The sequence below is a fragment of the Kogia breviceps genome, chromosome 7, assembly GCF_026419965.1.
Source record: "Kogia breviceps isolate mKogBre1 chromosome 7, mKogBre1 haplotype 1, whole genome shotgun sequence".
Lineage (NCBI taxonomy): Eukaryota > Metazoa > Chordata > Mammalia > Artiodactyla > Physeteridae > Kogia > Kogia breviceps.
Window position 1 is genome coordinate 107,484,058 of NC_081316.1, and position 27,438 is coordinate 107,511,495.

Here is a 27,438-nt window from a genome sequence, read left to right on the forward strand (position 1 = left end):
AACCGGCACAAAAGCGCAGCGCTCTATTTACAGCTACGGCTGGCGCCTGCCCACCTGGCCAGCCGCCTGCAGGTTGGGGTGGGAGAGGGGGTCAGCCACATCGTCAGGGAGAGGAACTGAGGCAGGAGAAGACAGAAGGAAAAACGGGAGTGGGGGGCGGGCAGAGAAACCAAGAGGAGGAGAGTGAAGCTCCCGGAGGAGACAGCGGCAGGAAGGGGAGGGAGAGCTCTCCTCTCCTTCCGCTCCCTGCCAAGGATTAGATACAGGGCTCTGAAAGCAAAGCTGAAGAGGGTGGACGCAGAGAAAGAGGGAAAATCGAGGCTCCGTAGGACTTGGGGGGGGGAGGGGGCGAGGGCAGTCCTGGTGGCCGAAATGGGACCAACCCCCATCCCAAATCCCTCACCCCACTCTGCCACTTCCCCCAAGCTGCCAGCACATCTGGTTTCCACAAATGCCACTCCCCACACAAGCCCCCTCCCACCCCCTCCACCCCACCCCTTGACCCAGGCCATCCCAACACCGAAGGGGAAGAAACTTTCTTAAGGTTATCCTATTTGCAGTATCGACCCAGCTCCAGCCCCCCACGGGGACTGCTAGAAGGGCAGGTTGGCCATGCCGCCCGGCGCCGGGAGGTAGCCCATCTGGCTGTCCAGAGACACACTGCGCTGCCGCAGCGGGTGGGACACCATGAGGTTCTGCTGGGGCGGGGGGCCCATGAGAGAGCCCTGGGGAGGGAGCATGTGGGGGGGCTGGCTGTAGACCTCACCGCCCACGCCCCGCTGCTTCATCAGCATGAAATTCTGCTGGGTCATGAGACCTTGTGGAGGGGCCATGACCCCCTGGTGCAGGCCATGGGGCACCATGCCCTGCTGTGAGGGCACACCTGTCCTGCCCAGCAAGGACATCTGTCCAGGGTGGCACATGGACATGTTGAGCCCCCGCTGGACGCCCTGCTGGCCCGGGAGGTTGGGGGGCCGGGAGGGGGTCTGCTCCGCCATCATGTTCTGCAGGTTCATGAGATGCAGATTGGGGGGCTGGGCCTTGGGGGGCTGGTTCTCGCTCTTGGGGAAGTACTGGAGGGTGCTGCTCGGCTTCTCCGAGGGGATGATCCTGGACAAGTCGAACTCGGGGATCCCCGTCGGGGTGGGCCGGATCACCTCGCTCAGCTCAGGGTCGTTCAGCACTGACGCCACCCCGGGGAGCACGCCCGGGGGGTACGCGTCGCCCATGCGGCTGGCCATGCTTTTGCCCATCAGGTGCTGCTGGGGCGGCAGGGGGCCTGGTGGCTGGCTGGGCAGGTCCTCTGGGGGCAGGGCCATGCCTGAAGGGTAGTGCTGCTGCAGGCCGGGTCCCCCACCCCCGCCCCCACTAGGGGCCATGGCACCGTGGGGCTGCTGCAGCCGAGGGGGGAAGGGCAGCATCTGGGAGGAGTTGGGCACAGGGCCGCAGGGGGCATTCAGGGAGTCTGGGCCCCCTGGAGCCATCATCATCGAGTTCTGAGGGGGCCCTCCTGTCCCCTGTGCATTGGGGTGCAGTGGAATGTTGGAGCCCAGAGGGGTGGGGGAGGGCAACATAGTAGGTGGGGGGTCATGGGACAGGGGCTGCTGGCCTGGCAGGTTCATGCCCATGGGGCTCTGGGCAGCAGCTGAGTTCAGGTGCATCTGGGTGGGCTGGTTATTGCTGATCCCTGCGGGGAAAGAGAAATGGGGGTCAGGAACCGTGTGCACCCAGCTGGGGGAAGATGCAGAACTCAGTCCTTCCCTACTCCCCAGCCAGGCTGGTACCAGGGCTGAGGGCTTTCACCGTTGGCCTGCCCTAGCTGCGAGGGAAGGGACTCCAGGCACTTAGGTGAGAAGCCAAGAGGCCCAAGCTCTGGCCCAGCTGGCCAGAGACACAAAGACCACTCCCGCTTTCCGGCCTTGGCTTCACTGAGTGACAACGACTAGGAACTGTGTCCCAGGACACACACACACACACACACACACACACACACACACACACACACACACACACACACACACACACACACGCCCCACACCCAGGGCTCTTTGGAAAGCCAGCAGGACCGCAGGGGCAGCTGCTGGCCGTGGCAACTCTTCCCACTCCCAGTGCCTGCATCAGCTCTTCTCCCCGCGGCCCCTCCCTGTCCCCGCACCTGGCCCAGAGCCCTGCGGTGGTGGTGGCGGGGGGAGCAGGGGCCGATCGGGCAGCAGCTCGTCGTCTGAGGTGGCGATGGTCTTGATGGCATTGTGGTAGAGCGGGGTGGAGCTGGGCATGGCGTACTTGGACATCTGGGACATCATCAGTGACAGAGGGTTCTGGGAAGGCGTGGGGTCTGGGGAGGAAGTGAATGGCAGGCTGGGGTTCATGAGGCCGCTGGGAGGGTTGGCAGGAGGCGCTGAAGAGCTGCTCCGGGGGCCGCTAGGCGGGAGGGCACCTACAGAAGCGGGGAGACAGAAAGAGCAGGGGGTGACTGGGGAGGGGAAGATGATTTGGCTGCTCACACTGGTGGCTTAGGAAGAGGTCAGCTCCCAAATCTCCACCTGACTCCTCCAGGCACAGATGTCCCACTCAACACAGGCCCCCCACTGTCACTACAGCCCACCTGTCTCCAAGCAGTTCCTGCAGCCTCAGGGACCCAGGCAGTGGGGAGATCCCAAATATGACCCCCTTGAAATGCCTGGGAGATGAACATGGTGCTCCCTGTGAAAGCTCACACACAGCTGCCAGCGCCTGCCCCTCGAGCAGAGCCGTCTACCTCTGGGCCCCGGCACAGATGCCTTAACTCACTCCCCTGGCCCAGCAAGAATACCCTCACCAGGGCTTCCCTGGTGGCACAGTGATTGAGAGTCCGCCTGCTGATGCAGGGGACACGGGTTCGTGCCCTGGTCCGGGAGGATCCCACAAGCCGCTGAGCGGCTGGGCCTGTGAGCCATGGCCGCTGAGCCTGCGCGTCCGGAGCCTGCGCTCCAGGACGGGAGAGGCCACAACAGTGAGAGGCCCGCATACCGCAAAAAAAAAAAAAAAAAAAAAAAAAAAAAAAAAAAGAATACCCCCACCGGGGAGGCTCCCAGCACCAGAGGCCAGGGCCCACTTGCCCAGCCCCGTTGACTCACTCTGTTCCATGTTGCCCAGGGTGCTGGAAGAGTTGATGTTCAGAGGCGGCTGCTTGTTCTGGGGGACGCCGGGGCTGGGCATGGCTGTCTTGGGCGAGGCGACCCAGCCTGGAGAAGGCACCGCCATGGAGGGAGACTTAAGCCTGCTGGGCGAGCCGGTGGGCGAACGGACGCTGAGAGAGGAGCTGAGGACCTGGGGTGACTTGAGAGGTCCTGGAGGGTTGGCCGAAGGCAAGGGCACCATCTGTGAGGGAGTCTGGGGTGACTTGAGGTTGGCGGAGGGCGAGGTGACCAGGGGTGAGTGTACCTGGCTAAGGGTGGGCGACTTCAGATGCCCCATGCCCGGTGAGCCCATCTGATTAATACTGATGGTGAGGTCTGAAGGCCGTCTGCCCAGCCCCCGGTTTGGGGCTGAATGCACAGAGCCAGGAGGATTGGACGCAGGAGGCAGGGGCATGTGGCTGAGCCGGGTGGTACCCACGTTTGCCATGGGCATTGAGCTCTGGTCGGGGCTGAACATGTCTTGAGTATTACCCATTTCCTGGGGCATGGCTTGGTAGGGTGCCTGGCCCCCAGAGAATCCCTGCTGGCCCTGGCTGGGAAACTGCGAGGGCATAAGCATCTTCTGCGGGCCACCCATCATGCCGCTGCTGTTCTGGGCCCGCACCCGGGCCATCTCCTCGGGACTGAGGCCCTGCGGCCCCATCATGTCCCCGGGGCCCCGCATCTTCTGCGACATCAGCATCTGCTGCTGTGGGGTCATCTGCACGTTCAGGTTCATGTTCATGTTCATGTTCACATTCATGTTCATGTTGAGGTTGCCTGGCCCCATGGGTGGGTCCACCTCCCTCAGCCCAGACTGCCCCATGGGGGGACTCAGGAGGCCCCGACCTCCACCAAACTCCATGCCCATGGGAGTGCCCGCCAGGCCCTCGCCGCCAGCTATCTGCCCGGGGAACAGGGCTGGATCCATCTGCCGGTGCGCCTGCATCATCCGTTCCACCTCCATGCCCTGCCCCATGCTGCTGCCGGCCATGCCCAGGGGGCGCTGCATGCCCATCGACCGCTTCTCCAGCAGCTGGTGTCGCAGCAGCTCCTCACGAACCCGAGGGGTCATAAATCGCTCGGCTTCACCCTGCCCGCCTGGGTAGGGCACCGCGTTCTGGGCAAAATTGCCAGGCCCCCCCATAGGGGGCAAGTCTTCAGTCCAGCCCATACCCGGCCTCACAGGCCTCTGCATGGCATTCATGGGCACCTCCATGGGCATACCCTGTATACCCCCAAACCCAGACACCCGTTGCATCTGGTTGCCTGGGAAACGGGGTCCGGGGAAGGGTGGTCCACCCCGGAGCTGCATGGGATCTTGGACATCCATGGGCCCCCGCAGCTGGGCTCCCATCCCGGGGGGCCACTGATCGCCAGGCTTGCTGTGGTAGGGAGGCGGTGGTCCCCTCACCATCATGCCCCCCATGCCCATCATGTCCTGCAGCGGGCGGCCCCCATGCAGCCCGATCTGCTCCTCCTTCCGCCGTTTCTCCTCGTAGTACTCTTCCTGCAGCTTGCGCCAAGCCACCTGCTCAGGTGTCAAGCTGTCCTGGCCCAGCCTCTGCATCATCATGTTCATCTGCTGCCCCATGTCCCCACCCGGGGGGTGCCCAGGCACTTCATGCTCCAGCGGGGGGCCCCCGAGGCTCTGTGTCTGCGAAATCATGGACTGCAAGGGCTCCTCGTACTTCTTCAGCCCGCTGGCCGGGGCTGTGGGTGGCTGCTGGGGGGCAGGAGGGGCTTGTGCTGGTGGTCCCCCCTCACCTGCTCCTCCGGGGGGCCCCTTGAGGAAGGGCTCAGTCTCCCCGCTGCGGAGCAGCAGCCGTTCAATGTCTCGAAGCGTCTGGAGGGAGCGCTCCCGATGTTCCAGCTGCTCCTTGGACAGGCCCTCTGAGCCCACCAGGCTCCGCTGCCCGTTGCCGGTGGGGGCCTCCCCAAGCAGGGCAGGGCCGGGAGCGCTGCTGGGGTCTCCTCCAGGAGGCAGCGGGTTGTTGGCGGTGGAAGCTGTAGGGGTATTAGGGTGGGTACCCCCAGTGCCACCACCCGTGCTGGCAGCTCCCACCGAGTTGGGTGTCAGGTCCTGATTGGTGTCCTCAGGAGGCCCCTCGGCAGGCAGAGCAGGGGGGACGCTGCCTGGGGCTGGGGGTGGCGGTGGCGGCAGTGGAGGAGGCTGGGACTGAGGGGTGCCTGTTGACGGCGTGCTCAGGGGTAGCGGTTCTGGGGTGGGTGGCACTTTGGGGGCCTGCAAGAGGACAAAGGCAGAGCACGAGACAGGTAAGGGGATGCACTGGCCAATCCGCTGCTCACAGAGCACCATGCCCAGGCCAGGTAACACACTCACCTGGTCCAGCTTGGCACGGGGCACGTTCTGCTGGTGGTAGGCGAGGATGGAGTCGGCCCGGCCCTGCAGCACTGCCTCTGCAGCCCTACACAGGAGGGTCGGGCACAGACAGCTCAGAGAGGCGGGCAGGAGGGAGCTCTCAACCTCACCCAGCCCAACCCAAGCCAACCCTGGCCCCCTGCAGGCTCTCACTCAGGACCCCAGGCTGAGGGGTGCTAGGCAAACAAGGGCTGAGGCACTTACGTGTTGGCCAGGTGGGTGGTGAAGACATACACAAACTGTGAGGGAGGCTTTCCCGGGACACCCCCGCCTCCACCCCCGGGGGCGTCGGGCCGGAGGCCTGGCGGGGGCCCGTGCGGGGGCCCTGGCGCACTGCTCTCGCTGAGGGGCAGTTGGGCGGCTTGGCCAGGACCCAGCTGTGGGGCCGCCATGGCTGGGTCTGCTACATTACAATCTGCACAGGAGAGGAAAGGGAAAGAGGCCCAGATTCAGAGAGGAGATCCAGCGGGGGGACAGCCGCCCACCCCCCCTGCCGCTACCGTGCCATCCCAGAGATGCCCAGGGACAGAGAGGCTCACTGCTTCATAGCTCATGCCCACAGGGTCATCTGGGGCCCCAATCATGCATTTTCACTAGTCTAGTTTCTATACTTGCCCTAGACCTGGCTTTGAAAAGGATGGAAATTGTACGGACCACGTGGAGAGGAGGGAAAGGGAAAATGTGACCCTTATGAATAGGCTCCCGTATGCCTGGCACCCTGACAGACGCTTATGGATGTGATTCCATCTAATCATCACATCCCTGGGAGGAAGCTGTCGTACACTCCACTTGTCGTATACTCCACTTGACAGCCTCAGAGGGATGACATTACTCACCCAAGGTGACACAGCCAGGCAGTGCAGAGCCAGTGTCTGCACCAGGTAGGGGCTGCAGAGCCCCAAGCTTGGCCCTGCTCCGACCCCTCGCCGTGGTCTGTGCGTGTGTATGCATGTTGGCCAGGTGAGGGGAGAAGGCAAAGAGCTTGTACAGCTGATGATTCAAATGCTGAATGGTTTTCATTCTAGCCCTACCACTAACTGTTCTGCAACCTTATGAACAAGATACTTCTTCCCTCTAAGCCTCAGTTCCTTCATCTGTAAAATGGAAACACTAACTCCAGCCCTGCAGGAGGGGGAGGGGCTGGTCAGAGAAATGTATTTTTACAGCAAGTTCATAACTATGTCACAAACGAAAAAACTGTTTAGAAAACAGAGTTACAAAAGCCTGACATACTGGGTTCACTGCCAGGGTAGACCGGCCACCCTCGGCACCGAGCGAGGTTTTGTTCCACGGTCACAGCCTTGATTGTAAGGCCTCGCCTACAAAAGATCTACGCTTGGTCATTCATGGGTCTAGTGAGTGGGCGGAACTTTGCCACCAGTCAAGTGCCTGGCCTGCAGACAGTAAGTGACAGCACCCACTGTCCCAAGTTGTCTCCCTTGAGCTGGGGCAGCAGCCACCTTCCCGCAGGCCCACGGGCAGACTCCTCTTCTTGAAGAAATCTTCTCTAACACTCCTACCTCATTAAAAGCCCTGCTCTGGACCCTGTCTCCAGTTTTACATAGAACAACAGAGCCAGAAGTTTGCGGGGGGAACTTGAGAGCTGACCTCAATGTGTGAGGGCTGCCCTGGGGAAGAGGAAGGTGCACATTCAATACACAGAACTAGGACTCCTGGGGATGAGTTATGGGGAGAGAGGCAGGCTTTATTTCAATAAGGAAACTTCTAGTACAATTATAACAATAAAAGCTAAACACTGGGTACTTCCCTGGTGGCGCAGTGGTTAAGAATCCGCCTGCCAATGCAGGGGACACGGGTTCAAGCCCTGGTCCAGGTGAAGATCCCACATGCCGCACAGCAACTGAGCCCGTGCACCACAACTACTGAAGCCCACGCGCCTAGAGACTGTGCTCCGCAACAAGAGAAGCCACCGCAATGAGAAGCCCACGCACTGCAACGAAGAGTAGCTCCCGCTCACCGCAACTACAGAAAGCCCGCGCGCAGCAACGAAGACCCACTGCAGCCAGAAAAAAAAAAAAAGCTAACACTGTTCTAAGTGTGCTACATGTCTCAACTCTTTGACTCCTCACAACAATGCTAAGAGGAAAAGATTATTTTTGTAGATGAGGAAACTGAGGCCCTTTCCCAAATTTACACAAATAATAAGTGGAAGACCCAAGATATAAACCAAGGCGGTCTGATTGCAGAGTCTGTGCTCTTAACTACTACATTATACTGCCCTACCATCAAGAACTGTTCGAGAATCTAATGACAATATAACTAAAACAGTAAGTGCTTGCCTTGGTATCAGGTATGGGATGTTAGCAATTTCTTCTTTGATTTCCCTGTGTTTTCATGTTTCTACAATGGTACAGTCTAGTGTTACAAAAGTGAATTGAGGAGGGTCTGTCCTGGGAAGCAGTGACCACCCCCATCTATCACTGAAGGGTTTGGCCAGGGGCTTATGGACCACCAGTGAGTCCCCTGGGGTGGGGGTGGGGGGTGGCTGGGACCAGATGACCTTTAAAGTGCCAGCCAGCTGCAGAGGCTTCAGTATTTGATCCCATACACCACCTCCACGGACATGATATGCTCTTTCCACAAACATCTGCTAAGTCTGTTTCCTCCTCTGCATCACAATAACACCTACCTCACAAGGCTGTTATAAGAATTAAATAAAACAAAGTAGCAAAGTAGCAAAGTATCCAGCATATTTTTTTCTTCCTTCTTTTTACAGTCTGGCTTTCCACAAGTTCACAATTTAACATTCTCTGGTTAGTTTCTTATGCATTAAGTTGTTTCTCCCCACACACAGACGTAAGCTTGGAGGGAAAGCATCAAATCAATGTAAATGGGCTTCCCAAGGGCAGGAGTATGTCCATTTCTCCCCCATCACTACTGCCAGGCCCAAATAAATGCTGATCAATGCAAGAATGAGAGGGGTGGGCGTCCACCCACACCCACTCCTCGTCCTGGTGGTGCACACCAGGCACTTGCAGGAGTCAATTAGAGGGTAGGGAAGGGCACCAGAGACACAGGCAACGTCAGCTCACACCCAGGCTTAGCACAGCTTTGCGCAGCAGAGCCAGCTGTCCAGCTCCCAGTGATGCTGGACACTCACCGCCCTCCCTCTAGTAACCAGTAGGTGGCAGCATAGGCCAGGAATTCATGGGAGGAAGTGTAGATGTGGCCAGGAGAGGCCACCTGAGGTTCAACCTACCCCACCGTGGTCCCTAGGGAGAGGGGGCCACTGGGCACCTGGAAGGCGGCAACTGAGCTGTCACACTGCAGGGAGGGACTGAGTCAGAGATGGGAGATGGGAGAGGAGGAGCCTGGGCTCCTGACCCTTTGCTCCCTCTTCCCAGGCTGGGCCTTCTAAAGCCTTAGGTGAGGAGAGGGAGGTTCCCTCAGGGCGGCTATCCTCTGGGGGCACCATGGGCCACAGCATCCTGGCAGTGATGGGCACTCACTGTGGGTGGCCCCAATGGGCTTGTCATCCTCCTCGCTGTCCGGTCCTGAGCACCATTCGTCCCCACTGTATGGCTGCTTCCGCTCCAGCACACAACGCCGCTTACTCCGGGGTGCCACTTCTGCCCAGGCAGGCAGGGGTCAGAGTGAGGTACCCAGAGGCCCTGTCCTCCCACAGCCAGGATCCTTCCCAAGCCCGTCTCCCAGATGCCCCGCCCCAGGGGGCACTGCCCCGGCCATGGTGGGCACTTTGCCAGCCCTTGGCCCCCACCACGACACCATTTGTTTCTGATTTCTCTCTACAGCCCTGCTGCCTGCCTCCCCTCCCCCACCCAGCACCAAGCCCAGCATAATCCCCAACCACAACTGGTTCTAATTAGGGCTGGGGGCGGGGGAGGGAGAAACTGCTGCTACTCTTCCAGGCCCCAGTGCCTACACCACAGCTCCCACCAGCCAGGATACCAGGAGGTTCCTGGGAGGTGTGACGGTCTGCTCCTAACCCCAGAGCACCTCCCTCTCCCACTCTGGTGGGAACGCAGGAGAGGCATGAGACTGACCGACCAGAGGCCCCATCCCTCTGTGTGGCCCCTCCATGGGTAGCACCTAAGGATGAGACATCACCTAATCCTGAGAGAATGACCAGATGGGTGGGTATAATGGCGGTAAGAGAAAGGTGCCCCCGGCATAAATGCTGGAGAGGAGTGGGGGTTGAGTATTAGGCAAGGGGGTTAGAAAGATGATCTCCCAGCAAGTGTGAGTCTAGGGCTGTGGAAGATGCTGGGGTCTTGGGGATCAGAAAATGGGATACCTTTGGCCTCCGAATCCAGGGACGGTGTCCCAGCCTCTCGCTGCTCTCCGGAGTCCACAGACACGCTCCGCTCCCTCTTCACTTTGCCCTTGAGCGAGCTGAAAGGGGGCACCCCTGCCTGGGGGTTCTTCAGACTTGAGTTGCTAGGTGATATCTGGTTGGCCTTGGCCCCATGGTTCCCCGCCCCCACGCCCTTCGAGCCCAGGTTGCAGGTGGGTCCTTGGTTCACATTCTGGTGCTGGGATTGGGCCCCGCCATTCCCTGTCTTGCCATGATTGGTCAACTTATTTTCTGGGTGCATTGGCTTGGCTGGGGCAGGGGGGCAGTGGCCGCGGGGGGACAGCGGCGGGCTCCCTGGAGCTTCTCTCCTCCTAGGGTGGGGTAACCTGGAGAAGGTGGAAGAGACATGAAAAGTTAATCCTGCTAGGGGTGTAGCATGCCTGGATTTTAATCGCCCCATCCTGCCTCACCTAGTGGTAGGAGAGGTGGGGGCTGAGTGGCATCTTAAGACCACCAGCTATCCCCTACCCCCCTCCATGGCTCCTCAGAGAAGGGCTGATGCCCTTCTCCACCTTGGGCAGTGAAGATGGGGCAACCCCCTCCGCCCTCCAATCCCCACAATTCAAACGAAAACCAGGGCCTCACATTGGCAGAATCCAACCCACCCCTAGCCCCAGCATTCAACAGACTGCAAGCCTCCATGGCAACCCCCCTCCACTAGCACCTGACCAACACTTAAGCATCCTCTCTTCAAGGGTTTGCTGTCTTCAGACTCCTTCCAAGGTCCCCAAACCTCAACTGCCATGTGTCTCAACACCAGCATGGAAGGGGCACAGGACCTGAGGGTCACTGCTCATGCCCCAGCCCCATTCCCCTGGGGAAGTGGGGAAAAGCACACCAGAGAGTGGTACCCACTGGTCCAGACAGCTCCCCAGAGCAGGAGGGGAATGCCTCAAGAGGGTCTACTAGTATGCCTGGCCGGCAGGCAGGAGCAGAAAAAAAAAAGGGGGGGAGGGGACTGGTGTGCAAAGCAGATTGAAGCCAAGGATTCCTGCAGCCTAGGCTGCGGGCCCTTTAAGCTCCAGCCCGCTCCCCCCACCGCCTCCCCTTCCCCGGAGACCTATTAATAGCCGCTGGAAAGATCACATCACGGGAGAGGATATTTATCCCCCCTCATTCCACACCAGCTCAGATTTATTTCAGCTCTGCTGTCCTGCTGCTGCCGCCTGGCCCTGTCTGCCGGCTTCTCCTGGAGAAGGGGAGGGAGGCAGGCACCGCCCCTCCCTCCAGCTCCCACCCCCAGCTAGACGGAGGCCAGAGGGCGCCATCGGACCCGACGGTGGGGTGGGCAGGGGTCTGCTCAAACCTTTTTTAAGAGGAAAGGGCTGGAAGGGACTAGAACAGCAGGCTTAGCTGGTTGCCATTCCCCTCTGTCCCCTGGGCCCAGGCACTAAAGCTGTGGGCTCCTGCCTCGGGGCAGGCCTTCCCATTCTGACCCCCCTTTAGCCCGCCGGTGGCCTGGAAGCCAGGTACGGGGGGGGGGGGGGGGGCTCGCTCTCCAAGCCTGCACAGTTCAGTCCCATCACCACTGGGCCCTTCCCTTCCCCTCACTCCACACACATATCCCGCCCTCCGCGACACCCACACACCTTGTCTTGTTAGCCAGGATCCTCATGGTTCCCACACACAGTGGGGCTACGGCCCCTGTGCGTGCCCAGGGCCCAGCGAGGTACTCGGTACTGGAGCAGGGACTGCAGCAACAAGCCCCAAAGAGAAAACTTGTGACTTGGGGAGGGGGTGTGAGAAGGGGAGGGGAGACGGGAAGACCCAACAGCCCTGGGACTAGGGAACTGGATAGGGTAGGGTGTGAATGGCAAGGATTACTAGTCGGGGTCCGGATCCTAGTGGCTGCTCCTATCCCCATTCCTCCCGCACCTTACCCTCAGGGAGCTTGCAGTCTCTAGCAAGCACCCCCCCCCCCGTCCCCCGCGCCCGGCCGCAGCGGCAGAATTCACTAAAAGGGTGGGTTACCGAAGTGCCCGCTTGGGGCGGCCGCGAGGTCTGTCAGGCCCCGGGGTAGGGGGGGACTCCCGCCCCGAGGCACGCCCCTCATCCTGGGGGCGGGGGACCCCCTGGCGCCCCGCCCCCAGCGCTGAGCCCTGCCCCTGGGCGCCCAGGCGGGAAGGGGGCCGCGGGTAGGGGCGATGCCCCGCCCCCAGCTCGAGGCCTAGCCCGTGCCCATCCCAGCAGGCCCAGGCGGGCAGCGAGAGGCCTGGCGGGGCCCCGGGGCTGCAGCTGGGCTCTTCTGGAGACCAGTAACGCTGGCTCAGATTCCTCCCCGACCGCAAGAATGCAGGAGCCTCCCCTCCCCCCGCCCCAGCACCCCACCCCGCCCCCTTCGGCAGAGCCAGAGCGGAGAAGGCCGAGCGAGCGAGCGAGCGAGAGAGCCAGCGGGCCAGCGAGCCGGGGAGCGGGCGACGGGCAGGACTGCAGCGTGCCTCTCCCGGCCCCGCACGCGCCGCCTGTACAGACCCACGGCCAAGTGCGGCGAGGGGCCTGGCGCGCGCCACGGCGGGGCCGAGGTTCGGTCCACCGCTAGGCGCCGCCAGGCGGGGGCCCTGGGACCCACCAGCACCAAAACTCTGACTCACACACACTCGCAGCTCACACGTGGACGGGGAGACAAAGACACGCACGGAGCCCAGGAAACTAGAGGCGCGCTCACGCCGGCCCGCGGAGGTGTGCGGGAGGGCGAGGGAGGCGCTGGCCGAAGCAGGAGCACAGAAGCAGCCTGGGGCATGTTTCCAGAGGCGGCCAGAGGGCAGAGAGGGAGCGCATCGACTCACTGAACAGATGAAAAGACTGAGGCCCGGCCACAAGGGAGCCATAGAAAGTTGAGCCCGGTAGTCACAAAGAAACACACACACACGGGGCCATAGATACACCAACAAACAGACTTACACAAACACAGAAGCCTCACCCGACCGCCCTCAGCCCTGTCCCCCCCTCCCCCTGCAGATCCCAGAAAGGGGTAGGGGGAGAGGAGTCGTCTTGGGCCAGAAGCTTTGTCCCGGTGACAGGCCCAGCCAGACACCGGCCCACGTTCCCTGATGAGCTGGGCTGGGACCTGGGCGGGGTGGGGGCCACACCAGTGACCCTGTGGGAGTCTAACCCTAACTTAACCCCAGGGCAGATTGGCCTTCCCCACCCCAGCTCTGTCTCTAGGGAGGGAGGCTCCTCAGGGGAAGATTCCAAAGTCCAGGGCCTGGCTGGGAAGCAGCCTGCTGCCAGCCCCCATCTCCTGCATCACGCGGGGTTGGGGGGACTGAGGCGGGGAGAGCTGTAGGGCACCTGGGCTTAGGGGCAGGCCTATGGGGCTGACATGGGTCCCAGGCTTCCACCTTCACCACCTTGCTGATCCTCAAAACTACCAACCATCTGCCACAAGAGCATTGTTATCCCCATTTCATAGTAAGGAAACTGAGATCTGGGAAAAGGAAGTGACAGGCCCCCGGGTCACATGACCGTTACATGGCAGCACCAAGACCCCATTCCCCTGGTATTTCCCCTACACTGCAGCGTCCTCCCCTCAAGTCATGACAGCTCATCTGAGCCTGCACCAGACAGATGGGCCTCCCACACGCCGCAGGTCACTGGACCCAGACCCCGGGGTTGGGGCAGGGCAAAGGCCACCCACTTTCCTCTGTTTACAGCTTCAAATATTGGGACATCTAATAATTTGGGAAGGGGCTGTTAGAAAATTAGTCCTCTACAGGGTACACAGTCAGGCCGAGCCTCCTCTCCAGAAGAATCTTGGAGTTGCCCTCCTCTCTAGGACTCCACCCCCTCGCTCCCACCCAGCGGCTGGACGAGCTGAGTCAAGTACAGATGAGTCAGGACTTTCCCATCTCACACCTCCCCCCTTTGCCCCTTAGGGGTCTGCCCCAGATCCCAGAGACCCCCGTCCTCCTCTAGCACTCACAGTCCCCGGAAGAGACCTGGAAAACCTTGGGGATGGGAGGCAGGAAAGCTGATTCCTGGTGGGTGCAGTTTTTAAACAAATAAGAGTGAAGGGGCTTCCTGGCACCAGGCCAGGAGCCCCTGAGATGGCTGAAAGGACAGGGATGGAGCTCTGGGAACACAGCGCTGTGGTTGCCTCTTAGGGGGTAGGGTGGGGAGCAGTGACATGTGCTCACAAACAGGGAGCAGGTGCCAGTCACCTGAGTGAAGAGGCCAGGGGCAGACCTATGAGAATGGAGCCCAGGAGGCTGCTGAGACAAAGCCTGCCTGAGATCGTGCCCTCCTGGTGCAACGTGGGGTGCGGGGTGGGGGGGGCAGTGACCTAAGGGTTAAAGTGCACCTGACCTCAGCTGGGGGAGGGAGACCAGGAAGGCTTCGACGGGGCAACCTGCCTCTCTCCAGCTGCCCCTACCTTGGGAGCCTCTCCTTGGTTCACCAGCCAGCCCACCAGTCTTATCGTCCAGCTCAGAACCATCCCAAAGAGGCAGTGAGAACACGCTTGGAGGGTCCATGCTTCCACACGCAGCGGGCAGACACCTCTAAAGAGGAAATGGGCTGCTAGGACCCTGTGGCAGCTGAAAGAACAGGAACCTGCTGGGAGTATTAGTGGTGGGATCCTCAGCCACTGACTCAGGGAGAGGCAGCCGTCAAGACAACAAGGTCCCGAGTCCCCTTTCTCCTGGGTGTCAGGACTCCTTGGTCCCTAGAAGCTCTCCTCTACCACCGAGGTCACTTCCTCTTCCTGAGGTGGTGACTCAGCCGGGTGGGGAGGTCAAGGATTCAGAGCCCAGCAGGAAATCTGCTCAAGAACCAAGGTAATGCTCTGGGACCCTCTGTGTGGGGACTTCCAGGCCTGGGGGGGCCTTCCCCTCACCCTGGTTCCTAGCAGCTCTCCCCACTTCCGCCCACCTCCTGCCAAAGGAGACCATGCAAATCAACCATTTTGTCTGGGAGTTTCCAGCCCCACCCCACCTGCAGCCCCAGGGTGATGTCAAGGCAACCCTAACCCTGCTGGGACATGGAAACTCCTGGCCCCAGACCTTCCAGTCTGGGGTCTTTGAACAGGGTGCTTCTGGAGGGGATTCTGCCCTTCTGGAAACTACCGGACTAAGTGTCATGGCCTAGACAAGCCGGAGGTCACCTCACTTGGCTCCCGTAGCCAGTGCCCAAGTGGCCAGGCCTCGGGAAGCAGACACGGCCTGGCAGTAGGGTGCCCCCAAAGGCTACTGCCCGATCTCTGGCTGCTGCCTCCCCCGGGGGGAGGGGGAGAGGGAGGGGGGGCACAAGGAAACAAGACAGGGCAGGAAGCCCAGGCAGGCAGCGGGCACTCTGGGCCAGGCACAAACAGCCAACACAGGAAACCACAGCCCACCCCCGCCCACCCCACCCACCCAAAGCTCTGGGAGAAGGGAGTGTCAAAAGCCTGGTACCCCAGCAGGGGCAAGGGCCAGGGGTTAGCCTGGGGCAAGGGAGGAGCAAGCAGCTCTCCAGTCCTCTCTCTGCCCCAGACCCTACGTCGGGAGGGGGAGAGGAAGCCAAGCTGGCAGGGGTGGTGCTGCCTCTTTAAATCCACCGAAATCCTGAGCTAGGCCCAACCCAGCTCTGGTTTCACAGGAAGGAAAGGAGCTCAGGAGCCAGTAGGGCAGGCAGCGGTGGCTGGAATTAGCCCCACCGGCCCAAATATATCTGGTCTCCGCCTGCCACCCCACTGGCACTTCCTGCCCCCTGGCACCTACACCACCCTGGGGGTGGGAGAGGGTCTAGGTGCTACTCCCCACCCTGTGGGAAACCCCGATCTCCAGAGATGCCCTGTCGCTGGGTACACGTGTTGGGAGGTGGCGTCCCAAGCCCTGATTCCCAGAAGGGAAGAATGGGCAGGGTAGCTCCCTGTGGGCCCTCACCTGGCCTCTGTCCTCCAAGGGGTTAATCTGGCCCTTTTTTTTTGGGGGGGTGGGATTAGGGGTGGCCCAGGAACCTCCTCCAAACTGCCTGACTGCCTGGCGGCTGGGAACAATGGGGCCATTGTGGGAGTTGCGAGTGCGGGCAGACTGCTGGCACAGGCAGTGCACCATGGGGCGCGGGACCTCACCCAGAGCCCGCCTGCCCGCTCTGCTCTCTCCCCGAGGTACTGCCGGCGTCAGAGGCATCCTCCCAGACCTCACCTCGCCGGCCTGGCCCAAACTCTTGGCACCAGCAGCAGCTGGAGGGCCCTCGAGCTCTGCCCACATTGACATCCAGACTGTTGTGACCCTGCAGGAAGCAGGGGCATGTGGGCCAGGACGGGTGAGGGTGGGGGCTGATGAGACAGGATGTATGCGTGTGATCCTCCCGCAGGGAAGACAGGAAGGCCAAATGGGGTTTCTGGTGTCAGTCCTGGCACCCTCAGGCAAGAAGGGCTTAAGGGATTGTGAGAGCAGTGACAGGCAGGGTCCCCTGACCCCGGGCCTCCGTTCCTACACTCATTGCATAGACCTGCTCCCTGAGGAGGCCCAGTCCCGTCAGCCTCGCCCTCTGGGGCTGGGATACTGGCAGGCAGTGTGAGTGATGCAGTGGAATGAGAACCGGGTTTGCAGTCAGGCCGTCAAGGATGCCAATCACATCCCATCCCTTGTGAGCGACGGGACCTTGTCCATCCCTTCAGCCCTCTGAGCCTCAGTTTCCTCATCTGCAAAATGAGGATCAATATATCGAGTGAGATACTAATAGTGACACCATCCAACAGAATGCCTGTGACATACTCGGCCCTCAACAAACCACCTCTGGCCATGATGTCCCCTTCTTTACACCCTACATGGCACCCGAATCCGTGGGCATTTGGTAAAGATGTGGGCACTCTCGAGATAGTTGCTCTTGAGTATCCAAGGGATCGGGGCCCATGGGCATCATCTCAGTGGTATCAAGTACAAAAGCTTGGCTTTTTCTCTGTCCTCACAGAGGCCAGCTCCCTCAGCTAGCACTTCCCTGGGCATCACTGGGTTTATCGACATACACTCAAACCCAGAGCATGAACCCAGAGAGCAGTTATCCACTCTCTTAGCCTCAGGGCTGTCTCAAAACCCCAAGAGAAAAGCAAAGGGGAGTTTCCTTTCAAACAGTGGCCCGCGTCTCGTCCCCTCCACCAGCCACCCCTCTCCCCATCCTACTCCTTGGCAGTCTCCGTGCAGGGTCTGCTCTGGGAGGAAGCTGGAGCCTACTTTCTTGCCATGGGCCTCTTTAAAGAGTGGAGGGTCTGAGAGGGAAAGAAGAGCAACTGGGACAAGCAGTTCTGAAAGCAGAGGTCCAGAGAGAAGACCTGTGCTCTTCTCAACTAGAGAGGGCTGTCCCTCTCAGGGTGGCTCCACAGCTCCCAAAGGGTTAACAAGGCCCTAAAAATAACCTGCTCCCAGCAGGACCTGCTGATTGGAACCCTCCAGCCATCTGTTCCCATTTTCTCCTGTTCACATTGGAACATCTGAAACCAGCCCCAGAGCCCCAGCCCGATCCCAAAAATAGCCCCAGCCTGCCCAAGGAACAGGCCCCAGGGGCTGGGCAAAAGCGGCATGGCCAGCCCAGCAGTGAGGCATGGCCCAGGCCAACACTGAGCCCTCACTCCCAGGCCCATGGAAGGGAGGTGTTCCCTCTGTTCCCAGAAGGAGGTGGTGAGTAGACCCAGGGGCTCCAGCCCATCCCCCTTGGTACCAGGCCAGAGAAGGTACTCAGGAGCCCTGGTATCCCAGGCACTCTGCCACATCTGAATCCACTTTCTCCAGAGATTTGGACACTCACTCCCCAGAAGACCAAACCACTTATCTGCAGAGCTTCCCTCTCTGTGGGCACACCATCCTTGCTGCCCAGTGCTGGGCTCCTCACCCAGAAGTTCCCAAGCCTTGGCCCCTCCGTCATCCAACTCTCATCCCAGGGCCTTTCGGAGCCTTGCTCACCCAAAGTTACTCAGCATTCTCCCCTGGCCTGCCCCGGGGCACACAGGGCAGTTGAAACAGAACTTTACCCAGCCCTGCCCACACTCACCGGCGCAGAGGAAAGGATTCTGGGTGTGTCCTCTGGATGCTGATATGACCCCACCCCTCCTCTGGGCTTCTGCCCATCTGTGTGCAGCAGGTGCCAGGCATGCCCATCTGGGCTTCTATACATATCACAGGCCTGGGCACTGCCCTGCCACGCTCAGGGAAAATGCCCAGGCAGGGTACAGGGAATCCAGTGGACCCTGGGCCCCAAGGCAGGCCTAACAGCTGCCATCCATGTCACAGCCCCACACTGCTACTTTTCTCCCCAAAGAAGGTCCCTGACACCTTAGGCCAGGAAAGAGAGGAGGCAGCCATCTAAGCCATTTTAGAACAGAGTGTCTTAATGGCTGTTCAGCCTGGGGAAGGAACAGAGCATCAGGGGATGGGATGGTGGGAGGGGTGTTGAAGCTGATCTGAGCTAATAGCATGGGGGAGGGAGGGCTCAGCCCTGAGAAGTGCTGGGAGATGGGGAGGGAGACAGGACCTAAGTCCTCAGACCCCTCTCCAGGCCCATGGCTATTCGGCAAACTTGCAACCAAGATGTTAGTTTTCCCTCAGTGGGGAAACTGAGGCAGCAAGAAAGTGGGTCTGGATGGGTGTTAGAATCTAGGAGTCTGAAGTGTTGGAAAGGCTGTCTCTTCCCCACCGTCCACTCTCCCCAGCCCCATCAATTCTTCCCCTGCTAAAGCCCCCGGGAGGACCACGAGTTCCTATGAAGAGCTATGACTAATAATAACAAGGAGGATCTCTAATATTTATTGAGCATTTACTCTGTAACATCAAGCTGTCCTGAAGACTTCACATGCATTATCTAATTAATTCCTCTAATTTAGTACTCTACGAGAAAGTTCTCTTGTTATCCCCACTTTACACATAAGAAAACCGAGGCCCAGGGAAGTTGAGTAATTTGCCTGAGGCACACAGTCCAAAATTGGAAGAGTCAGGATTTGAACTCAGACACTCCAGAAACTGGGTTATTAACCATTTCACAATACATGTTCACCCTGGTAGCAGCCCTCTGTGCTATGACAAAAGAATGGCGCCTCACCCCCTCATTCCATACTCCCTCCAACCCCTATTCGCACCAGGTCCTAGCTAGAGGCCAACAGTTCCTGCTCAGGGAAGAGATCAAAGAGAGGCCACCACTCCCCACCCCCTCAACACAGGTGCCTGGCCCACTGGGGCTCTGAGAGCAGAGTTCCTGGGCCACCCCAGCCCCATCTACCCCCAATCTGTTACATCGTCACCCATCCTGGTCCCTAAGAGTCTGGGGAAGAAGCAAGGGAAGTCACCATGACAACAGCACAGGTCCCTGCTGAGAGGCCCAGAGGCAGGAAGAGTCTCTGCAGGTGGGGGTCAAAGGTCAAGTGGGACTCACTAGTGACGGGTGGAGTCCCAGCCCTGCCCCCACCCCCACCCCCACCCCCGCACCTGCTCAGCCACACCTGGCACTGCCCCCGACTTTTTTCATTGCCTGAGTTGGAGGCAGGACCACTTCCTCTGTGTCCCTGAGGGGTGGTGGCCTCCAGCAGGGAGGGTGGGGGGATTTGAAGCCCCTCCCTCCTGGGGACAGTCTAGGAGAAGTGCCTCCTCGAAGTCCTCTGCTTTCTCCAGCTTTCCCTAGTCAGACCAGGAGCCTACAGGCGTGTTTGTTGTGAATTCAGGGAGTTGTTGCTAAGTAGGGAAGGAGGAGAGGGAGGGAGAGAGGGAGGGAGGGGGGTGGGGGTGGCAGTAGGGAGAAAGCGTGTATGTGTGTGTGTGTGTGTGTGTGTGTGTGTGTGTGTCTGCGCGCCTGTGTGTGTGTGTGTGTGCGTGTGTGTCTAGAGGCCAGGGCAGAAACCACATTACTGTGGCTGGTAGCCACCCTGGCTTTGACGCAGCCAGCTGAGGCCAAAGCCAGCAGGCGACGGGGAGCAAGAACTTGGGATGACCGGGAAGGAAACCGTACCTTGCCCTCCAGGGGTGACCGGGCTGGGGCTCCCCACCACCCACCCCGGCTGGGACTTTCACTGGAGCAGCGGCTGTGGCGCTTTAACCCTTCCTGCCCCGGCCCCGCCCCCATCCCCTACCGGGTTCCAGGTTGTAGGCAGTCAGCACCCTCTCCTCCGGGGGGAGGAGAATGAAAGGAGAAGTGGGGGCAGAGAGCCAGGAGGAGGGCGCCCGAGACAAAAAGCCAAGCAGGAGGCAACGGCAGAGGCAGACAGAGCTGAGCGAGGAGGCTGTGAGGACACACATAAGCATACAGACCTCTCACCTCAGGATAATGCGTGTCGGGCTCAGGCTCAAGGGTGTGATCTGGGCTGGGGCTCCCTGTGGAGAGAGGGTCACAGCTAGAAGCCCCAGGCCAGCAATCTCTACCCCCGCTCCTCCCAGAGCCCCAGCCCCACCCCCAGCACGCACACCACTAAGCGTGTACACACAGACGGGCCTGCAGCTCCAGGAAGTCCCTGAGCTACTTGGACACCACCCCCCCTCCACGACTTCTGTGGATTGGCTGGGAGCCAGGCCTGACCCAGCGGCCCCACCGCACAGCTCCCCCTCCCTCCCCTGCAAGCAGGAAAGGAGAAGGCGCTGGAGATGCCTTAGAGCTCCCTCAGAGCTCAGCCCACAGGGAGAGGGGGGAGGACTCCCATGGCCTGGCCTGCGGACCCGCGTGGAGGGATGGATGGGGAGGCTGAGGACCCCAGCTTCCAGCACCAGCCACCCCGGGGTTATCCTGTGTCATGGAGAAGAACGGTGTGGGTCCTATGTCCCCATGTGGTCTCTCTTGTCCCCTGAAGATGCCCCTGGGGACCGGGCTTGGCTGGGAGGGCCTAGGGTGAGAGAATCAGGCTTAGCAGTTCAGTAGGAGGGGGCTGGGTGAAGCTCCCACAGGCAGGCGGGAGGGAGGCTGGTGGCTGGGCTCAGTTTGTACTGGGGGTCAAAGGGGAGTTCTTTTCCGAAGAATTCTGGGAGAGACGCCAACTAGAGCAAGCTGCTAACCACCCCTCCCTCTCTCTCACTGCACTGGGTGGGGGGGTGTCCCTGCCAACCAGACTTAACCCTCTCCAGCCTGTGGTGCTCCCAGGCACACGACAGGGGAGCTGGGGAAGGGACCTCCCGCTGGGCCCAACTTCCAGTTCTAGGAGGCAAGCACAGGGTGTCTGCCAGAACATGGTACCACATGGCCCCATCTGGTACTGCCCCGCCCTACTGCCACCTGGGTGACTTTTCTGGGCTCATCTCCTGAAGGTGTCTGCAGTGATGTGTGTGTGCGTGTCTCAGAGACAGAGATTGAGAAACAAACTGAAAATTCCTTGCCAAGGCCCTGCCCCTGCTGGGTCACTGAGCACTGTACCAACCTGTGCCTCTACCCCTCCCTTCCTCCCACTGTGTCCTGGGACCAGAGGCCATGGGAAGGGGGTTTATAAACAGACAACTTTTCTCTCTGCCCACCTCGTGCTGCTGTCTCCACAGGCCCTTGACTCTGACAAACAGCCCCTGCCCCAACCCTCTTCTTCACTGATTTGCTACAAGTGCTTCTAGAGGAAAGTATTCAATTATATCCCAGGATGGGAAACTGAGTCACAGCGAGGCATCAGGGGTTCCAAGGGCCCGCATCCCATGCAGACATAACTCTACTAACACAACTCTTGCTTTGGCAAAAAAAAGAAAGAAAGAAAGCTCCCCTTAGCAATCCCCACCCCCCTCCTGTAAAACACAATTAAGGTCAGACATCAAGAAGGACTCCCAGGGTCAAGGCTACAATGGCAGCTGGTCTCACATCCAACACTTCATATTTCTGGGGTGGCACATCACCCCACCACCCCGCCCCAGCGTTTCAGGCCCCTCTGTCTTCTGCTCAGGCTGGAAATATGAGTGTCTTGTCTTGTTTTGCTGTCTGCCCCTAGCTAGCAAAGTCAACTTTTCTGAACTTTAGCCACCAAGCTCCCAGGTCTGATGTGGCTGGCTGTTTCTTGTCCCCAGTGAAGCAAGTGACCCCAAGGGTGGAGGGTTAACTCCCTTTCCCCAGCCTTTTCTGGAGAGCACTGGGCCGCCCTGTGACAGCCCCCACGATATCACCAGCACAAGAAGAGGATGCACTGGGAGTACTGGGATCCCTTAAGGTGCCGGGTGTCCGTGAAGGGCGGAGGAAGAGAGCCCAGCCTTGGGGACAGTTTATCCCAAAGTCTCCCCACTGCAGTTTCTCTCCAAGGACCACAGAACTGCCAGAAGCCTTGGCCTCGCTCCAAGAAACCTCCCTATCAAAGGACAGAGGACTCCATGTCCCAGGGAGCTATGGGGAGACCTGTGGCTACGCACCCCAGACATGTCCTGAGGGAGGAGGATAAAGGCGGCAACAGAAACAGAATGCACTGAGTGTGCGCATGTACGCACACACGCACGTGCGTCAAAGACACAATCCCGAGCACACATACTCCTCAGATACTCCCAGACGTGTATCGGAGAAACAGACACAATCCCCAAAGACACACATCCAGGATACCTCTTTAAAATAACCCAAACTCCCCCAAAATGACTCCTTAAGACCCATAGAGGCTCCCATACTCAGAGAAGGCCAAAGAGAGCTCGGGAAACACAAATGACATCAGCCAGTCACACAGAACTACTGACAGACAGAAGATAGACCCACACTGGGATACACGAGCACACACACAGAGTAGCATATGCACATGGACATGTGCTAGCACACAAACTCACACACACAAACTCACACACACACGCACACACACACAGAGGCAATGCAGAGCATGAAGTCAGATTAGAGGACTAAATTCTGGGCTAGTGGGGAGGAGGGGAGTCAGAGCAGGGGGGTGGAGAAGTACTCAGGGATTTCAAAACAATCCCGGTTTCGAAATGCTGGAAATGCTGGATTCAGGGCCATTCTCAGTTGAGGCTGGGGGGTGGAGAGTGAAGGGGAGGAGGAAGACAGGCCAGCGCAGGGCCACCAGCCCATTGGAAGAGGGACTTGGACAGAGGGCATCCCAGCCCCTGGGGATGGGGACTAGGCCAGACACCAAGGTTAGGAGGGGCAGGTGGCCCAGGGCCAAGCAGGGAGGGCCTGGGGTGGAAAGGAGGCAGAGAAGGAGAGGCCTCCACTTTAGCCACTGACTAGAGAAGAAAGAAGGCGAAGGAACCTACCTGGGCCCTTCCCCGACCCCTGGGTGGGGAAGGGCCCCCTACAGAGTGGCAGCTGGCTCCCCTTCCCCACCAGCTAGCAGAGCCCCAAGGCAGGCCTAAAGCTACGGGGTCAGAGGGTGTGGGAGGACAGCAAGGGCCTTCAGGGGGTCAGGGACCTTCCAGGGGACCCAGGACCACCCACACTCAGGGCAGGGTGGGGGACATCTCCCTGGGAAGCCAGAGCTTCCTACCTGGGTTCCCAGGGAGGGGGGCTCTTCGGGAGGCTGAGGCACTACAACAGACCCCCACATCCAGGAAGTCACCCCTCTCCTCCCAGGGCACCAGGATGCCCTTACTACCCCTCCCCCAACCTCCAGGGAAAGTGGCAGCTCTCTCCCAGGGAGGGGAGGTCAGGCCAGGCTGGGGGTGGGGCTCTGGAGGCCTGGCCCTGGCACCCAGCAGAGGAAATGCCAGGCCTTAACTCCAGGCTGCCTTCAGGGAGGCCCATCCAAGTGACATACAGCACCTCTGGTGCTGCAGCTTTCTTCACCTTGTCCTTCAGCTCCTAGCCTCTGGCTACCTGGCCCTCCAACTGGCTCCAGCCCCAGCTCTGGTAGAGGGTGGGACCTGGGGAAACTTAGCGCCCCTGGAGGAGCCTCTACCAGCTCCATCCTGGCCCCTTGGCCAGTCAGAGCCTCCTCGCCCCAGATCCTTGGGGGCAGCCCCGACAGTGTGGCTACGAGTGGGCAGCTGGTGGGGCTGGCAGGCAGGGGCACAGATGCCAAGCTAGAGCAGCCAGGTGCTCAACAGGTTGAGCCAGTCCCGGGAACAGCCAGCCCCACCCCAGGGAGAGCAGGCCTGGCAGAGGCTCCCTGCCCGCGGCACCCAGCCTGTACCCGCTTGGCTCCCACGGCTGCCCACTTTCCCACGGTGCCATCCCCTCTGCCCCCTCCCCTGAGGTCAGCAACCAAGCAGTGCCCAGGGCTCCTGGCACAGGGAAAGGATGCCGTTTCCCCATCACCCCTGGGTGCCCAGGCTCTTGGAGTGCCTCACTACCAGCAACCAAGGAGCCCCCAGAAGAGTAAACATGGCGTCAGGCCAAAAAGAACCCCAAAGTGCCCCCTACCTCCTTGCAGGCCTCCTCCAGTCCTGGGCAGACTGGACACTCAGACACCCTGGCTCCCTGCAGCTGCCCCCCCAGGGCGCTGGGACGGAACTTCAGCCCCTGGCGCCAGAGGCAGTGTGGCGGCCCCCAGCTCCTGTCTTGGACTCCCTGGAGGAGGGGCTGCTGAGCTGGGTGACTGCTGGCTCCCTCCACTCCTGCCAGAGCTGCTGCTGCCTGCAACCCTGCTCCTTTCCTTCCACCCCACTCCTGGGCTCCACGCAGCTCCATCCCGGCCCCTCCCCCTGCAGGCAGGCAGCCCCCTTTGCAGGCATCTCCTTTAATCTAAAGCAGGTGCCAGGCATTCCAGCCCTTGCTGAGTCGACACTGCCACCCACTAGGCCTCTGCCCAGAAGGCTATTGCCCTGCCTCTTCATGGAAGTTGAGTCTGCGGCCCAGGGCTCCTGCTTAACTGAAATACCCAGAAGTTGGGAGGCAGACACTATCCAAAGGGAATCACGGGTGCCCAACACAGCCTCAATAAGCAAGTTCACTAGGTTGCACATTACCACTGTTGTGATCGATTGTGGACCACCAATACTAATCCTTCTCCAGGACTCTGTAATCTCTTCCCACCTGGACCCTCAACCTCCGTAATTAGAGACTCTGAGCCTCCATATGGACCTCCAGAAACCATCTCTAGCGTGAGGCCCCTGCTACCCTGAGCACAAGAGTCACACTGGATACAAGGTTATATAGGTATTCTCCCCTTCAGGGGCACCCTTTCCAGCATTAACCCCTGCCCCACCCCAATCAGAAGCAACACAGGTAAGCAGAGAACCTCCAGAGGCAAGTGGCCAGAAGGCTGAGCTTCCAGGCCTTGTTCTCCAAGGCCAAGGAGCCTGATCAGCTGAGGGAGGGCAGCGCCTTCCTTCCTGATACCAGACCCCCCCACCCCACCCCAGCCCCTTACCTTCCTTTCTCTCCCATTCTCATCCTGTCCTGAAGCTCCTATCAGCAGGCGCCTCAGAGCTGATACCAGAAAGACAGGGCCTGAACATGCTCTTCCCCTGGGGCCATGAAATCATGGTCCTGACCCAGAGAAGGCAGCCAAGCTAGTGCTGGGGGGCAGCAGACAAGCCAGGCAGCCCCAGCCCAGAAAAAGTAGCTGCTCCTTGGAGAGGCTGAGGAGGGGGGAGAGCAAGGGGAGTGGAAGCCCACCCACCCTGCGGGTCTCATTCAGAGAGCTGCCCAGAGGCATCAGTAGGGTTACAGCAGATACTGTGCGAAGACAGCTTTCCTAGGTAAAACAGGAAACCAAGGCCAAAGATCAAGGGGGCCTCCAAGTCCCTTTCCCCTGGCTCAGTGACATGCCCAGCTCACCTCTCCCAGAGCAACACTTTTCCTCCCTGCAGCAGAGGCCCCCAGACACAGACACAGACCCACACCCCAAGCAGCAGACAGACAGAAGGAGGAGGGAGGAGGGGGTGTCAGAAAAACCCGGAAGGAAGGAAGGAAGCTGGACAGACAGACAGAAGCCAATTCTGGCTTCACTGCTCCACAGGGACACCCTCCAGACTCCCAGACTGTAATGGACACTCTCCTCAGCTCCCAAGAGGGAGAAGGGGAGAGTAGACCTCGGTGTCCCCTGAAACCAAATTCCAGCAGCCCTGGGACAGGACATACTCCAGCAAGCAAGAAGCCATAAGCCTCCCCTCTCTTCCCCACATTCCTCCCCCAAGAGCTCCCCCAGACCAAGGCAGGGGCTGTCTCCTCTTAGCAAGGCAGAGACACCTCCAAGGAACTGTGTGACTGCCCCCCCACCCCCCCCGCCAAGCCCACATCACTAAGAATCCTTGGCAGGGGAGACTCCGCCAGTCACAGGCCCCCCTGCTCCTAGACAGTGCTTGGGGGCAGAGGGTGACCCCCAGCAATCTCCAGTCCCCACGCACCTCCTATGGAAGCTCCTATAAGCCAGGAGAGGAGTGCTGGGGTGCTGAGACCCAAGGGGGTTGGTGAACCTGAGAGGGGGACTACATCTCCCAGAAGCCCCCAGGGCAGAGTTGCTGCTCCAGCTGGCCCAAGGCCGGCCTTGTTCTCTGTGCTAGGGTGGCAGGGTCCCCTGGCTGCCCCTAAGCCCTCCCCTCTGTGCGCTGGGACTGCCAACCTGATTGGGGGCCCAAGAGTGGCCTCCACTAATCCTGGGGGCATCCCCGACCCCTTAAACAGCCTGGGGGTGCCTGCCAGAGGGCCAGAGACAATCAGACTGTGTTCCCCCTCCCCAATTCGAACTGGATCTCCCTCCTCGCGCCTCTGCTGGCCTGGCATGACTTTCGCCCTCGGCCCCAGCCCTCCCCTCACCTCGCGCGGGTCGGGGGTCCTCACGGCAGGCCGGAGTTGGACGCCATGACCAGGTCAGGGTCGGTGGGTGGATTGGGGTCCTCCTGCTCGCCAGTTGGAGGTGCGGAGGAGGGCGGGCAGGTGGTGATCTTTTGATCCTGGACGCCTTGATCTCAATACCAGCCCGGCCCGGGAGTGGGTATCCGGGGGTCGCTGGGCGCCTGGGTTCCTGCTTTCCAACCGCGGAGCATGGTCTTGGGCGCCGGGCAGCGGCGGGAGAGCGCGCACACCCGCCCGGCCCGGGGCTCAGGGCTGGGGTCTCAGCCCCGAACCTCACGGCTCCTGCTCCTCCTCCCTTCCTTCCTTCCTTCCTTCTTTCCTTCCTTCCTTCCTTCCTTCCTTCCTTCCTTCCTTCCTTCCTTCCTTCCTTCCTTCCTTCCTTCGCCTCCTCCTTTCACTTTTCCCGAGGCCCGCGGGGACGGCGGGCGCGGGGCGGGGAGGGGGCTGTCTGGGCGCTTATTGTTGGTCGGACGCCGAGGGTCCGGGTCGCAGTCCCCGGGCGGCGCAGCGCCGGGGGACCCAGGCGTGCGGGCGTCCGGCCGGCTGGCTCCAGGCAGCGGCGGTGGTGCAGCGGCCCCGAGTCCGGGGCATGTCCGGCCACTGGCTCCGCCGTTCGCCGCCGCCTCCCCGGGGTCCCCTGCGCTGCCGGAGCCTCGCTCGCCCCTCCACTCGGCTCCGCTCCCCAGCCTGAATAAGCATCGGGGCTCTCTGGCTGCCTCCTTCTGCCTTCATACCAGAGCCCGGAGAGGTCCCTGTCAAAATAAGAGCTCCCCCATCTCGCTCGCCTCCTCGCCCAACCCGGCTCCCCCAGCCTCCCAGTGGTCTGACTCGGTAAGGCGCCCGGCCGGCTAGCGGGAGGCAGGTTGGCCCGGGGGCGGGGAGGGGGCTTCTATGCCACTCTCCACCCCATTCCCGAGGACTGGGGAGGAGACGGGCTAACACCATCTCAGGCTGGGGAGAGGTTTGACAAACCT

At 60.4% G+C, this 27,438-nt stretch overlaps 1 protein-coding gene across 6 annotated transcripts; it reads right to left on the reverse strand.

Annotated features, from left to right (window-relative positions):
- On the reverse strand, positions 1–27,438 carry BCL9L (BCL9 like). 6 transcript variants are annotated; one of them, XM_059070050.2, is made up of 10 exons: positions 26,426–27,438; positions 20,096–20,151; positions 11,467–11,568; positions 9,818–10,203; positions 9,012–9,131; positions 5,746–5,956; positions 5,503–5,587; positions 3,117–5,403; positions 2,156–2,437; positions 1–1,687 (listed from the first exon to the last, which is right to left on the reverse strand). In XM_059070050.2, the coding sequence occupies exons 3-10, from the start codon at positions 11,490–11,492 to the stop codon at positions 594–596; spliced, it is 4,491 nt and encodes a 1,496-aa protein (XP_058926033.1). In that variant the 5' UTR covers positions 11,493–11,568; positions 20,096–20,151; positions 26,426–27,438; the 3' UTR covers positions 1–593. The 6 variants fall into 6 exon arrangements, with proteins under 6 accessions (XP_058926033.1, XP_066895187.1, XP_058926035.1 ...); XM_067039086.1 differs by having other exon boundaries at positions 20,089–20,151; XM_059070052.2 differs by lacking the exon at positions 20,096–20,151.